The sequence below is a fragment of the Epargyreus clarus genome, unplaced genomic scaffold, assembly GCF_041222505.1.
Source record: "Epargyreus clarus isolate Ecla_fem2 unplaced genomic scaffold, WU_Ecla_fem_2.2 ptg000012l, whole genome shotgun sequence".
Lineage (NCBI taxonomy): Eukaryota > Metazoa > Arthropoda > Insecta > Lepidoptera > Hesperiidae > Epargyreus > Epargyreus clarus.
In genome coordinates this window covers 1130768-1146517 of record NW_027332220.1, presented here as the reverse complement: position 1 = coordinate 1146517, position 15750 = coordinate 1130768, and the positions used below count along the sequence as shown (strand labels likewise).

Below are 15750 nucleotides of genomic sequence, written 5' to 3'. Positions count from 1 at the left end.
TTCGTGTCGTGACACAAAATTCGGGTCTACACTACCATATTATGAATCATGAAGAAAGCCTTCCTCTTAGCCTTTTTAAAGGTTTTAATGAGTAGAACCAAAAGTTATATAGTACAGATTAGTAGGCCATAACCCAAGTAATGAAATAATTTCATTTCTGACCAAACATTAAAATGGATAGGTAAAAGAGATAAACAAGAAAAAGTCAGAAAAATAAAAACAATTTATTTCAGAAAATCTTTACCACCTTCTAGCTTAAATAATTTAGTCTTTTTTCTTCTTCTTCCCAAACTTGCTAAGTTTGACTTTGACCTTGACTTTTACTTCCAACCTTTTTAGCAGTTCTAAAAGTTCTGGGTCTTCAGTAGAATCTTCTTCACTCTCAGATTCAGATTCTTCTGGACTTTCGGTCGGTTCAGGCGCTGGAGTCGTGGAAGTTGGAGGCTCAAGAGTAGTTGTTTCGTCATCCTCTTCGTCAAGGTTTTCGAAATCAATACCAGTTATTTCTTTGAACCAAGATAGGAACGGACCCGGACGAATGAATCCTGATAATATATTTTATTTTCTTATTATTTGTGTCATTATATTATAACAGATTAGTTAATGAGATCTAAAAATTAAGCGACACCGTGTTTATTTATTTCTATCCTTAATCAATCCAAATCTAAAAAAACAATGATAATGTTATATAAACCTAGTATGTAATAATTTAGTAACATTCCTGGATGGAGTTTATACAAACCACTAATAATGAATACCAACCTCCAGGAAAGCCAGAATGACATCCGAAGTCGCCACCCGCGACAAAGGAGCTAACTCCAATAAGAATTGGCACTCCTTCTGGGTCTTCGTGTACTAGTGGACCGCCACTATCTCCCTGAAAATTATCGTGGATTTACCTGTAATCTTTAGTAAGTAAAATATAATATAAATAAATAAAGATTTTGACGCATAGGGTTCCCTTTGTTAACGGTGCAAATAGTGCATGACAAAATAATATTCGAACCCATATTCCATACTAGTCCAAAACTATGGCAACATTGGGAATAAAAAGGCGGGAAATTCTTAGTGGAGTATTTTCCGTACCTATTCCTATAATTCATTATTATAACTTCAAAGCGCAAATCATCTTATAAGTAAGTTATTTTTTGAATTCTTGACAAATAAAAATATTTTAGAGAAAATTTACGAATTTTCAAATATTTTAGGGACATTTTAGCACGGAGACGTGGCAAAACTTTTTTCCGCAACTATTTCAATTCTCAAACTGGGTACATTTCCTTGTTAGGGGTCGTTCAAGTATTACGTAACGCAATTTGGGGGGGAGGGGGGGTCTTGTAAAACGTTACGATGCGTTACAGGGGCGGGAGGGGGTCTTCCGTAATACACGTTACGTAACATTTTTTTTAATAAAAAAATAGGGAATTAAAACTCCTAAATTGGCAACCCTTTTCATTTACGTTTTACGGGAAATCCCTTGAATGAGTGGGTTCAGCCGAACTAAGTCCTGAGTATTCTGAGTTACGAGTAGACTAAGTATAGTACAGTATAGCAGTATGTATGCTTTGACTATACTTAAACTAACTTAGAATACTCAGGAGACCTAGTTAGGCTGAACACGCTCTTTGTATAGTCTGGTTGTCATTTTTTGTATAGTCTGGTTGGCAAATCTTTTCGTTCATATTTCACGGGGAATCCCTAGATTGTATTGTACGTCATTTAATGTTGTTTCCGTTGTCAGTATTCGTTAGTGTTTATAGACAAGTAGAGATGGGTTGTACTAGGTAAATTTGGGACTAGGTATGCCTGTTCCTAGTATTTAAAAATACGTGATCCAGAAACCTGTTCCACCTAGTCCCATAAAGTCTCATTAGTTAGTACAATTTGGTGTGGACTAGGTACTTATTCTTGGACTAAGAAGCTAGTTCGTTCATGCCTTGCATCAATACGTAAGGGCGGTAAGGTTTGCACGCGTACTCACTAGTACTTTCCTTCATACTTTATACAGGCTTAGGACTGTCAACGTCAACGTTAGATTTATCGAAACAGTAGTTTGATTTATCATTAAAGGTTTCGTGAGCCGGCGCGGCGTCCACCTAAATGACATTCGTATAGATTCGGAATAGATGCACGGCTGAACAATTCCGAATTTTCACACATTTGACATTTCATACTTAATTCGCATCGACTATCTGTTTGATCCAACAGCGACTAGGTGTAGTTAAAAAGGACAAGTATATTTTTGCCTGCCCATGAGTTGATGTTTTATTAGTTTTTACTCTTATTCGCATTAAAAATCTCTTGTTTTATTTCTTAGTATTATAAAGTAAATATGTAAGTAAAAGTTTCCCAAGGATAAAAACTATAACATAACTTTTTAGCTAGTTTAGGGTAAAAATTGACACTTGAGTGTTACGTAACGTTAGGGGGGGGGGGGGGTATAGAAAAACGTTACGGTGCGTTACAACGGGGGGAGGGGGGGTCAAAAATCTTCAAAAATTGCGTTACGTAATACTTGAACGGCCCCTTAGGAGTGAGTAATCTTTACTAATCTATGCTAATTAGCCATTTGTGGCTTCATTCAATTTCAAGGTGGCGAAGTATCTTTACTAATCTATGGCGCAAATAAATACATTTATATAAGTCTCAAAATTAAAACATCCATTATCAGAAAAGTTTAAATCTTACTTGGCAAATTGATTGCGAAGTGACATTATAGAAGCGAGCGCATATGGTGTTGGCGGTGATGATGGAGCCGAAGGTATTGAAGCAGTTGAGGTTCGACACGCCCCTCAGGTACACCCAGTTCAGCACCTCTGGCTGCGAACCTAAGAATTCAGATCGATATTTAGGAATTTAGTTAAAAAATAGAAACAAGAATATATGTAGGTATTTGATTCAAAATGGCGATTTTTCTATAATATAGTAATCGTAATAAACACTCACTCCAAGCTCGAAGGTAAATGTTATAAGGAAAGAGTAATACTGACGTATCCGTTACGTATGTATCTATACCTAGGTTGCAATAACCGCGTAAAATCAAGAATAATGCATACATACTTGCTTCTTTTATAAAAAAAGTCGAGAAAAAAATTTACCTCCCGTCCAAGTGCGTCCAAAGCCACTGGCATATACTTTAAGGCCATCATAGTTCCTGAAGGCATCTGATGACGACTGGATGCGAATAGGACGCAAATTGTCTGTAAGGAAAATAATTATTTCATTATGAATGAATTCACTATAATTGATTGTAAATTCCACGAATTATAATTAATAGAAATGAATGAAATATATCGTTGAATGTTTACCTTTAACCGACTTTCCTAATCAATTAAAATAACATCAATTACACTGCAATTATATGAGTAATATTTTTACCTACGTAATATCTGGTGAACTCTGAATCATTTAAAAGCAGCATCATGTAATAACATGGTTTCAATAAGGGTACATCTTTATAGAGTCCAATTATTGGCTTATCAATTGAACAGGAATTTAAATAGATTTCAAATTTGATCTTAAACTATCACACCTAGAAAAGTAATTCAAATTGGATTTCATTGATAACATTGTAAGAGCAATAAACCTGAATATGTGACTGGACGAATCAACTTCAACAGCGAGATATCATTCGGCTGGACGACTGTAGGAAGGTTATCGTTGAAGGTAGGGTGGTTGTACCACACGGTAGACTCGAACATGTACTCCGGCCTCGTCACGTGCGTCACTCCCGCGCGGATCACGATCGTCACCCTCCTGTGGAAGTTCCATGGGAATAACCGTTTTTTATTTTTTCGAATTTATGTGTACTTAGTATGAAACATTAAATCAAATTACATAAGTCTGGTAAGTTCCATAATATTTTAGGTATACCGGCACTTCGAGCGAAAGTTACGTATATAGATTCATTTTTTGTGGTTAATGTATTCGTAGAAACATACTAGTCTTCGCAAACTCAGTAGGTACAGAATAGGAAACATGTGTTAATTGAAATAAAGTAAAAGGTAGTTTGTATCATTATCAACACAGCTGACCATTACCTACAGTGATGCATCACGTCATCCCCAGAACTTACAGAAAGTGAAATAAAAAATAGAATGTCGATGACGCGATCCCTAATGGTTTTTCCCTATCAAAAATCGCCCAACGCACCTAAAAGTCGTATTGATATACAAAAATTTGGAAAATCCAAAAGTGCACGCCTCATAATCTCATTTTTTTTTACAATGAAATTGATTTTTTGTAAAAGTGTATATTATATAAATAATGTAGAAATAGAAAAACACCTCAATAGTCAATGTAACTTTACAGTGTCTTGTAAAAAAGTACCATTTATAGATATCAGATATATCTGATGGAGTTATATTCACGAGGTTACAACTTAAGATTTTATATTTGACTTTTTTTTTTTTTTTTTTTAGTATTTATTTCTATTCAATAAACAAATAAAAAATATGATTTTAAAGAAGTTTAGCAATTATTTTTTTTATTGTTGTTGTATTAGTTTTTTATAAATAATAATTTAATGACAGTGAATTAAACGCTCATATTGACTAAGAAATTATTTCGTGTGTTACTTTAGATAATTAAAAAAAAATATTCCGATACGATCATTTTTTCGACCAATTTTGATGCCACAACCCGTCCATACACGGACGTCCAGAAAAGATTATGTTTAATATTATTATTTACTATGTTAAACAAAAAAAATGTTATTAAAATATATTTTATGTGCCTGATAAATTATTTGACTTGATATTAGTGCACTCAAATTAACCTATAAGTGCAATATAAATAACAAAATAACAAAACATCAATTTCAGTTTCGAGAAAACTGCTTTTTTTGAAATGTCGAGAGTAGAGCACAACCTCAACGCTTCGCTTATGAGGCGTGCAATTAATGCAAATAATTGGCGTGCAAATAATTATTTTATACGCATAATACTAGTCGGAAGAAAAATCTCCATGTCTCCCAAAACATCTGAAAAATGCACCACAATTTTTTTTGTTATCATCATGTATTACTAGGCCTATGTATTAAGCTCAAAGTTTGCCTAATTATAGGTACTGCTTATCACTATTATTACTCATTTGTTTATGAATAATATCATAACTGTACCTATCTTCCTTGTCTGAATGTCCCTGGAATTTCCTTTTGCCATAAAATCATTACGAATATCCTTTAAATGTAGTCTTACACAATCATACAAAATGTACAATGTATTCCAAGTATGGCAGTTTGGAAATATTCCAAGTAAAACAATTTCGGCTAGACAGGGTCAACGGACGCAACGGCGCCGTGGAAATCTTTTCATATTCTTAGGGGAAGTTTGATCGAATATGTTAATGTCATGTTCTTGAGTATTGATAAGATATAGGTAGTTCCCAATCTTTCTTCTGAATAAGGTTAAGGGATCAAATGTAAAAAAATATGTTTGATTGCACGTTCCATGAATTATCATTTAGTGGAACAAATGAAAAAAATGAAGTGGAACAAGTGGGATAAATTGAATTTTAATGGTTGGACGATGTTCATATTTTTTTTCCGAAAATGTACCGATTTACGATACGACTAAGTATATGATACGTAAACGGTTGAACTAATGTGAGCATAATTATGACAAATCTTTGACAAACATAAGCGTGAAACAAATGCCATTTAATTAACCCAAAATACGGTTTCATCACTGGTATCACCGTCTTTATTAGTAGTATACCTATCTATGGGTATCACCATCAAAAGTTAAGCAATTTTGAGTATGGTCGTCAGGTTAATTGGCGGCGTGTAGCGGGAAGACCGCACCCTGTAGTATAATTGCAACAGCAACAGTAGGTAAGTAAAACAGCTAAAGACGACAACCGGGGTATAGTAATTCGAGTGGTATGACATGTAAAATCTCGGCGTGAAAATTCCTTTAAATTCTGGAGACTTAATACCTTGATGCGAAGAAGACGCGTATCTAGAGATTTCAAAAAGATTTTCATACACTCACCCAGCAGTGCAGTGAGCCGAGGTGACAATCCACTCCTTATGAACGAGGGAGCCACCGCAGCCGGAGACCTCACCATGGGGATTCACCATGCGCAGCCCCACCTGGTGCGGGTGCTGGCCCGGTCGCGCCTCCCAGCCCGACACGATGCGCGATTGTGAACTATCTGAGATGGGTTTATAACTTAAGAGATGGAGTAGGTAAATGTGGTTTGTCCCTGTAGTTCCGGGACCAGAATAGGGCTACGGTATCCCCTGCCTGTAGTAAGAGGCGACTAAAAGGGGGCTTCCGGGGTTGCGGGCGGCAAGATTGGGAGCTCGACGGGGCAATGCGCTAAGAGGACTCCGGTAGCGTTCCTTTGGAGATCCCGGAGCCCTCTACGCAGCGCCCAGGAAGGCCACCGGGGGTTTTAGTGCGGTAAGAATCCCACATAACTCTGTGTCGCTCCCACGGCACTGGGTACCTTTCGAAGGTTTCCCCCTCGAAAACAAAAAAAAGGTAAATGTGTTATAAATGGCTGGTCTAAATCGCTTGTATTTAGTTTAGTTCCTCTAATGTAGTGGGTAGATAGGTAGGTACTCGTTCCTCTAGATCATATAATCGTAGTCAACATAAGCACGTAATTATTTTAATCTTGCTCTAAAAAGGTACATTTAACTCAGTAAATACCGTTTCTATATATAATACTAGTAGTAGCCTGAGGACTAAGCTGAAATGCGATGAAAAAGTATAACTCTCTTACCATACCCTTCAAACCAGAACACAGCTGTTATAAAGCGAATAGGTGTGGCGGTGGTGCCGCTGGAGTCGCACCACAGAGGGAGTCTACTACCTTTAAAATACCACGTACATACCTAATTACAAAATAAATCTAGTGAATCTGTCAAACATTACTTCAAAATCTGTAAATCATTATCTACTTATATTTTTTTTTCGAATATCACGTAAAACATTGTATCTACTAATCTATAATTGTATCTATATACCTAAGTAGATTGTAATGATTTGTGTATTCTAATACGTACATATGGGCGCAAAGATACTGATATCTTATGTTTATATTATAACATTTAATGTTTAAAATAATTATTTATGGGTGTAAATCTGTATCTTACGTTTATATTATAATATTTAATGTTTAAAATAATTATTCGTAATTACAAAACTGTTATTGATCTAACCTCAATGTCTCTTAGACATTGCACTGATTCTTTCGACTGATTTTAAAACATTGATTTTGTAATTTATTTTTAATAATTCATATTGTTGCAAACCTTCAAAGTAAAAATCAATTAGATTATTATGACTCCAATTTTATTGTTTTATAAACAAAACTTAGTTTAATTTGCATCCTACTAGTAGCGCCCTCTTTTGGCGATTTATGAAAACTTGTAAGGAATGTTTGCGTGTTGTAACGCGCTTGTTTATTAAAACAAATATAATTTGTGTTAGATAAATTATTTGGAGTAACATAAAATTCATTATTAATTTTTATTATGTCAATTTTGATTGTCAATGTGGAATTAATATTTAGATTAAAATATGGACGATTTCCGGTAGTACTTCAAAACACTTTGTTAGTCATACCAAATAAATTATGTAAATTATAATAATATTAAAATACTTATTCTCGTATTTTTAAAACAATATTTTCAATATAATGTTATTTTATTAACAGTTAAATTTATTGTGAATCACGTCACTTGTTATAACAAAACAAGTGATGTGAGGTAGTTCTTATGCTGTTTGTCACTCGAGTAGTATTTAAGTCCACGCGCTGGTAGAGCTTGACACATTCGCATTTAATCAGTCCTTTAAGCCGTTACTCTGCTCGAATTGTAAATAAAAGTGAATAAAAGTGATTCTCATATTAAAGTCGTTTCGTTCAGTTTATTAATAAAGTGCGGTACTGGGTTATCGCCGACATACACGTAATCTGTCGTTTGTTGTTCAACGAAGTATTGCGATTAATTAGATATCTAGGTTCACTATCGAATTAAATATATCCTACTTAGTATCCGTTGTTAGGTAAAGCCTAAAGCCGCGTTTCCCACCCTGTGGTCCGCGGAACCCTGGGGGTCCGCGAGTATATGTATGTGGGTTCGCGGTGTCAACTCTGGACCATACATAAATCGCTCATTAAATGCAAAAGGGTCGCTTTACTGCTTTTTTCAACCACATACCTATGTGAAAAGGCATTCTCTACTCTTGTTTATACACAAAACAAATACAGAAATAGATTACAACATCAACCCGAATATGCCTGATTTAGTTGCAAAAAAGCAACACCAACCTTCACGTTATTTATTTTTCATATTTTTCATAATAAATAGTTTTTTTATATCTGTAATAACTAAAATAAATACCTAATCTACATAATACACTTTTTTTGCTGTTTATTTTACTAAGGGGGTCCGTGAAAACTGTGCTTGATTTCCTAAGGGTCCGTGGACTGAAAAAGGCTGGAAAACGCTGGCCTAAAGCATAGGTACTACCAATGAGCCATGTTAGATAATAATTGCTGAGAAATATCCAGTCCTAGTTTTGATACTAATTGAGAGGCCTGCTGAATGTTGAATTCAATTAAAAATGTTTTTTTTAGTATCGCCGACGTATATTTTGGGCACCTATTTATCTTCTAAAAAATTGTTTTTTTACAATATAGCAGACCACCTGAAGGTAAGTGGCTACTGCCGCCCATGTACATTTGTAATCAACCCCAGATAGGATTAGATATTCCTACCTAAGGTCGGCCACAAATGCGCCGCTACCCCTGAGGACTAGCTGGAACGCCTCGGAAAAGTCTGTCTCCCTCTGTCCTCGGAATAGGTCATTTTTGCCTATTTAATAAATCTTTTACAAAACATATTTATTAGGATCCTCATTTTCTTGTGTCTCTTTTCCTAAAGGATAGAAAAATCAATCTCCACCACGGAAGGCTCGAACACACGCTACGACACTGAATCAATTAAATTATAATCAAATATAATATATACCTAACACCTTAATTTTGAATGTCATTGACTAAAACACTTGTCATTTCTTGTTTTTTTGCGATAATTGATGTCGTATGATACTCGATAAAATTGTTTATTATAGATATAAACATTTGTTTGCATGTTCTTTGTCAGGTGGTATTGAAAATACACGATATTTATCGATGTAAGCACTAATTAAATGTGATTTCTAAAATTACAAGTAGCCGATAACGATAAAAATAATTCGTTTATAATCCATAAAAAATCATTGTACAATGATTACACGATAAGTTAATCCTACGAAATACAAAGAGATACGCTAATAGTTATTGGGTTTACCCACGGATTGAACCAGTACCTACCAACCTAATCCAAGATATTTTTTGTCTTTTTAATTAATGTGATCTTATCAGCATTTTAGTCTGAATTTTATCGCAAAAGACCACAATGTGGAATGTTCAAAAAGTACCTATCAATTGTCCACGAATTAACTATATTAGTCACCTATTTAAAAAAGGGTACCTGTATAAAAAAAGTTACCTGGAACTACATCTTTTACCAGGACAGCTTTAGCATACTCCGCTGGCACCTGAAAGTAAGAAACATAGTGCTCAACGTTACGCATAACTTACTCGTATAATGGCCTGCAGCTAGGGGCACAGACTCTACAGTAGTAAAGAGTTCAGTGGTTCGACTCCAGCGCCACCACCATTATAACGATTGCTGCTTAACAACACGAGCATAAAGCGCTGTTATCCGATCTTGGGTGAAAATGTGATCTTATCTGAGGTTACGTACCAACAAATGTGGTCTGCATGCATATTAGAAAAAAAGTAGTAGCAACAATGCACCTGTGATCACTTTTAATTTCGGATCGGTAAATATTTATTATTGATTGGCTGCAGTACCTAACAATTTAAGATCAAGCCAAAAAGAAGTAGTTGCAGGCCATTGCCATGCTAGTAATTATTTTTTAACTTTTATCATCCCTTTGTTTTCTCTTTGCTGATTTTAAGGTGAAAACAAAACTAAAGTATTACTTACCTGTTGAACAAACAGAGCGAATAGTGTAAGGGCTGTCTGCCACAACATCGTAGGGTCCACTAAGAGAACTGTTTCTTCACGCAGAGTAATATTTGGAATGTCGTGATAATAACATTGATAATAGGCTTGCACAGATAAGATTAATTAAAAGCTATCAAGAATAAACTGCCCTACTACATATAGGTATATATGTAGGTACCTAAATATATCTGTATTAACTGATATATGAACCTCAGCAACGCAGGCCGACATTGGGATTTGGATGGGTTTTTCATGCGAGCTTGCATGTTTCAAAAAGCACGCTTTGTTCAAGTAGTGATTGAGTAGCAATCTTATCAAATCTTGCTTATTTGTGGGTATTGTTAAGAAAAGGCAGTTGGACGCAACGACGAACCAATGGGACGTAAGGAGGCTCGCCTGTGCTTGGAACCAGTCATAAAAATCACGTTAAGCGCTTATAACTATTTAGTCAGCCACTACCAGTCTTCCAGGACAGATACAATCAATTCAGAAGACATATTTTATTAACTCCTTTCACTTATTGTGTCGTGGGAGTCGTACACATACAATTGTAAGTTCCCGATTATGTTACCGATAATGTTTTATTTACTTTCATTATTAGGTGCTGATTAAATAACTACAAATGTCAAATAATCAACATTTTCCAAATATGTTGTTTTTTCTTGTATTTAATTGAGATTTTACGATGCTCCACGGCCCACTATTAGAGATTTTGCGACCCCCAGGAAGTTGCATCCCAAACTTTGAAAACCACTGGTCTATATCATTACTTAGTAATAAGCAAGATTTCTCTATCCTACGACAAAAAATAATATCTGTGATTCATACAGATATAATTCTAGATTATAAATATTATCACATCCAGGGAGACTTAGGACTATATCATATAAATGAATATTTATTTTTTAACTGCCATACATAGATTAGTAAAGATTATTCACTCCTAACAAGCAAATGTAACCAGTTTTGACAATTGAAATTGACACTGTCATCTATTTTCGTCTTTGAAAATATTATAAAATATATATATATGTTTTTACACCATTTAATTGCGCATGTTCCGTGTATTTTACACTATGACAGCCATTTAATGGCTGACAGAATTGTCAGCCATTTAAGCCATTTAATAGCTTCCTTCAATTACAAGGCGGTGAGATATCTATACTTATCTATGCTGCCATAAGATTGACTGGCGAAGACTCCGTTTTATATTATGTCCATGTGCATTTAAATTATAGAAATAAATAAAACAACCGGTAATATTTTACACATTTATAAAATATTCAGTGCAACAGTTCACTAATCAATCATAAATTACAATAGTAACATTATTATATCACATCTAACTCTTACTTCCAAGCCACGAAAAGCGTATTTTATTAACCCAGCCGCAAAACAAATCATGTCACCATAGATTACATATACAATAGAAATGTTTAATGCAAAAATAAATAAAAACTGTCTTTAAATTCACGCTTCACAGATGGCGCCGGAATTGCGTTATGTCATTTTAATTGTTTAAATGTCAAAATGGCAGAAAGTGTGAGGAACACCATCTTCAGCGTTAATTGACAGTAACATCAAAACGGGATACTTTCTACCCATAAATCGGGACATCGGGACGGAAAGTCGTCAAACGGGACAGACTGATCAAAATGGGACAGTCCCGTTAAGAATAGGACGAGTTTTTCTGCGACAAAAATTATACAAACATTATGAATAATTTACCTTCAGAACGGGGCTTTATTTTGAAAATATATATATAAAACTAAAATTAAAATAATACAAATTGGTAACACTTTTTATCGTATGGCAACTCGGTTTGACCATAAGAAACTGGTGCAAGCAAATATTCCTATTTCATTGCCTTAAAGTTCAATTTTGGGCAACAGAATTACACAAAGATAAATAAAGGTAATTACAAGCAGATAAAATCAATAAAGTAATTATTTATCATGTTTAACACAATTGCTTACAAAAGATCTAATCAGTGGTATCTATAATAATGGGAGATTCCATTTGTATTTGTTTTTAAAAAACTTTATAGCTAATAATCACAAAAGTAATATTATTTCAATAGCGCTTTACTATAAACATAATTTCTAATATTGGTATAAGATCTAAACAATATAATCTCTGTTAGAAAGATAACTAAAGTATAAAAATGTAATTAAAGCCAGGATTATATCGACAGACATAACGTATTAGCCTTAATGCGTGGCAGGTGTAATAATATTCTTCTATACCATATTTTGAGAGGCACGACCTGTGCCGGCGCGACTGCCATGACACGTTCAATGTCTGTAATTATAAACGAGGCTTAAATCTCGCACATTGATGCCAAACTTTACATTAAAAGCGACTTTTCAATATATTTTTTAACATTCTTGACAATTTAACAATGTTATGCAACATGTATATAAGTATTTAAAAAGCAAAGAAAAAAATACAAGCAAACATCAAGCTTCAAATTGGAAATCGAATGTTTTGTTATAAAAATGTAAGCTCGAATTTTATCTGCTTTAAGATTATTTTACATTATATCATCACTAGAATTATTCACATCAAGATTTTCATCAAATGACATGACGTGACACGTCTAATAACATTATACTATACAGGGTGTAAGAATTCATTAATTTCATTAACTTATTTATGTATTCTACAAATCAGAATGTTTTATATATTTTTTTGTTTTTTGGCTTTATTAGTTGAGATTTGGCAGAGTTGAATCGTGATTACTCCGAAAATGTATTTTACACCCTGTATAATTCTTACTACATTAATTCTATACAATAAATTTTACAAATAGATGTTTTTTTTTTCATAAAAATAAATAAACACAAACACACATATACATATAATGCTAAATGTAATACATATTTCAAATATAAGCAGTAAAGAAAGGAAGACAGGGGTTAAACAGACAAAACGATTAAATGCTTCCAAAAATGCAAATTTTCAAAAAGAAAAGAACATTATTACATTATTTAAATGTAAGGAAATATCTGTATATGTGTACAAATGGTTCAAAATTTTAAATGTGGCACTTATCAAGTCATTAAACTTAATTAACGTATTAATTTTAAAATGTAAGCTGCTCCAATGAAAATCATGTAAGTAATATTGATTAATTATTTTTTAGTATAATGATATATATCCCACTGCCCATACAGAGTTAGAACTTTATAGATCCTTTAAAAAAACGTGTAATAAGAAGAACATTATTGTTTGGTAAAAAACATTTACTTGGGAGATTCACTAATATGTATATTGTTGTAAGTAGTTTTCTGAAAAAAAAAATTGGAGCTGCTTACGATATAATAAATAACACAAACTAGCCTCTGTCTTTTTAAATCTAAAATAAATAATTGACAAAATCGTCTTACTTAGTGGAAGTGTCAGAGATTCTCTGTTTAGCGCCAAAACATTTGTTGTATTAAATAAGTTAATTTATAACGAACAGATATATATATTTTTATCACATTTTAATTTAAACAAGAAACCTAAAAGTGTAACATATAAAAAAAATCACTAGATTTGTACTGATTTTTTAAATTTTGAAATACCTCAAAATTTAATTGAAAATTAAGTTAAAAATGTAAACGATACTCTATTTAAAATTTCCCTTATGTCATAAGATTTTCGAATAATAATTCGTGTTGTTTGAAAAATTATATTATTTTGTACTAATATTTAAACTTCGTAGATTCCTCGTCGTTATGTTATATCAGAACTAAAGAGTTGAAAGTTTAAATTTAAAATTTCTAATTTATACAATGTGATCAGCAAGCATATCTATTATCCATAAGATATAAAGACTAATATTTTTCAACATAATTATGTATGTATGTCTCATTCTTTCGCACGCCCTACATACCAAACGGCTTAACGCATTCTAACATACGATGTGTCGTTGGATTCGTTTAAATTGTGGGAATTACAGAGGGTACATTTTTAATTAGTCCGATTTTTTTTGTATAATATTTCTAGTTATTCATATTCATAAAACGTTGAATGACGACATTATTATGTAAACATCGCAATTATAATCCAGTATTGTTATTTTTTTACATTAATTGTTGCAGATACGCCTGTACATATAGATATTATATACGATATATATAAAATACATGGTAATACAAATAAATAAAATAATACATGGTTTGGTAGCGCAACAATAAATAAATAATAATAAAGTAAAAATATTAAAACATACATAAAAGTTAAACATTCATTAACCGATCCGACATTTGTATCGGAAGAAAAAAAAATTTATAAATGCTTGATAATACTTCATATACAAATGCAGGTTTGTGCTACACGAAATATATACGACGAGTTATTGATTTACTAATAGATAGTATAGATACTATATTTTATAAAATTTACTTTTGTTTTATGTAAGCCTATCGGGCATTTATCATTATGTGATGTCAATATTTTTGAATTGATTAGCGATCCACCAATTGTTATTAACAAAAAACAAACTAAAGAGTTAAAGATAAAATGAGAAAACAATGAAAATTACTATTTATAAAAGTTTTAAATTTCACAGAAATCTATGACGGTTTAATTTTCGTTACATAGACGTAATTCGTTATCGTTAATATCGTTTTAAAATTTAAATTTCGTTCATTATGTCGTTTGAAAGTAATAAGTTTTCGTTATTCGAGAGATAAAGAATCGATTTTTGTCACTTATCCAATAATAAGACTTAAAAGATCCGAGTGAAGCACTTATCTATTTGCCTAAAGTTATTGTTGTAATTTATATCATTTCTATTTTTACTCCTTACAATATGTAAGCAAATAAATACTGTATGGTCTATTAAATATACCAAAATAATTTATACATTTACGACCATTTTCATAAGATGCATTACAGTGTCAAAATATAATTTCGAAAGTTATCCAATCAAAACCATAAGAATTATTGGGTGTCGAACCAGACTATTCTAAAATGAGAAAAAAGAGAAAATAGCCCACCACACCAAATGAGAATGAATATACTTTTAATTATGAGAATATTATTACGCGTCAATTTCTTCATAACATTTTTCATCACTGCAAAAGTGAATGATAAGTCATTTCAAATTAATTTAATTGTCATTTGCTATTTTAATAGTCAAATACGCACATGATTTCAACAATAGGTACTATACTTGTGACTAGAAATATTGTATTCAAATTTAGTAAACCGTTTTAATTCAACGCTGGTTGAAATTTACCCAATCATATGTGTGCTTCAAACTTGTGCGTGTTTCATGTTTATGGTCGATCCCCATTAAAGTGGTAATTATGTCTGCTTCACGAACCGAAACGGACCGAAGCCGAGACGATATAATGTGGACAGACCTTTAACGTCGCTATGGTCGTCAAACTGAAAAACTTTAAGAATAATATGTTTACAAAATAATAAATAATAACATATAATGCCATATACATATTATACACATTACAGTTCTGTGGATATATACTATGTATTACGAAGTATTTATTGATATTTCCTAAAAGTTAGAGCCATTTTCGTAGTTTACACGCAACATATACAAGAATTATACTATCTCATAGTGCCATTCGCTAAAGATACAAAATATACAACAACATTTATCACGACATCAATAACATCATTATTATATTAAATGCTATACATATAAAAAGAAACGATACGTTACATGCAAATGCTATTTTAGGGCCCTTACAAACTAGAGACAT

The 15750-nt window shown here is 32.7% G+C and overlaps 1 protein-coding gene across 2 annotated transcripts; it reads right to left on the bottom strand.

Annotated features, from left to right (window-relative positions):
• Window positions 1-205: 205 nt before the first annotated feature.
• On the bottom strand, window positions 206-10549 carry LOC140746041 (collagenase). 2 transcript variants are annotated; one of them, XM_073078025.1, is made up of 8 exons: window positions 10013-10549; window positions 9509-9557; window positions 5994-6156; window positions 3587-3756; window positions 3099-3200; window positions 2689-2828; window positions 763-877; window positions 206-545 (listed from the first exon to the last, which is right to left on the bottom strand). In XM_073078025.1, exons 1-8 carry the CDS (start codon window positions 10058-10060, stop codon window positions 265-267), a joined length of 1068 nt encoding a protein of 355 aa, XP_072934126.1. In that variant the 5' UTR covers window positions 10061-10549; the 3' UTR covers window positions 206-264. The 2 variants fall into 2 exon arrangements, with proteins under 2 accessions (XP_072934126.1, XP_072934127.1); XM_073078026.1 differs by lacking the exons at window positions 9509-9557; window positions 10013-10549 and adding an exon at window positions 6733-7008.
• Window positions 10550-15750: the final 5201 nt, after the last annotated feature.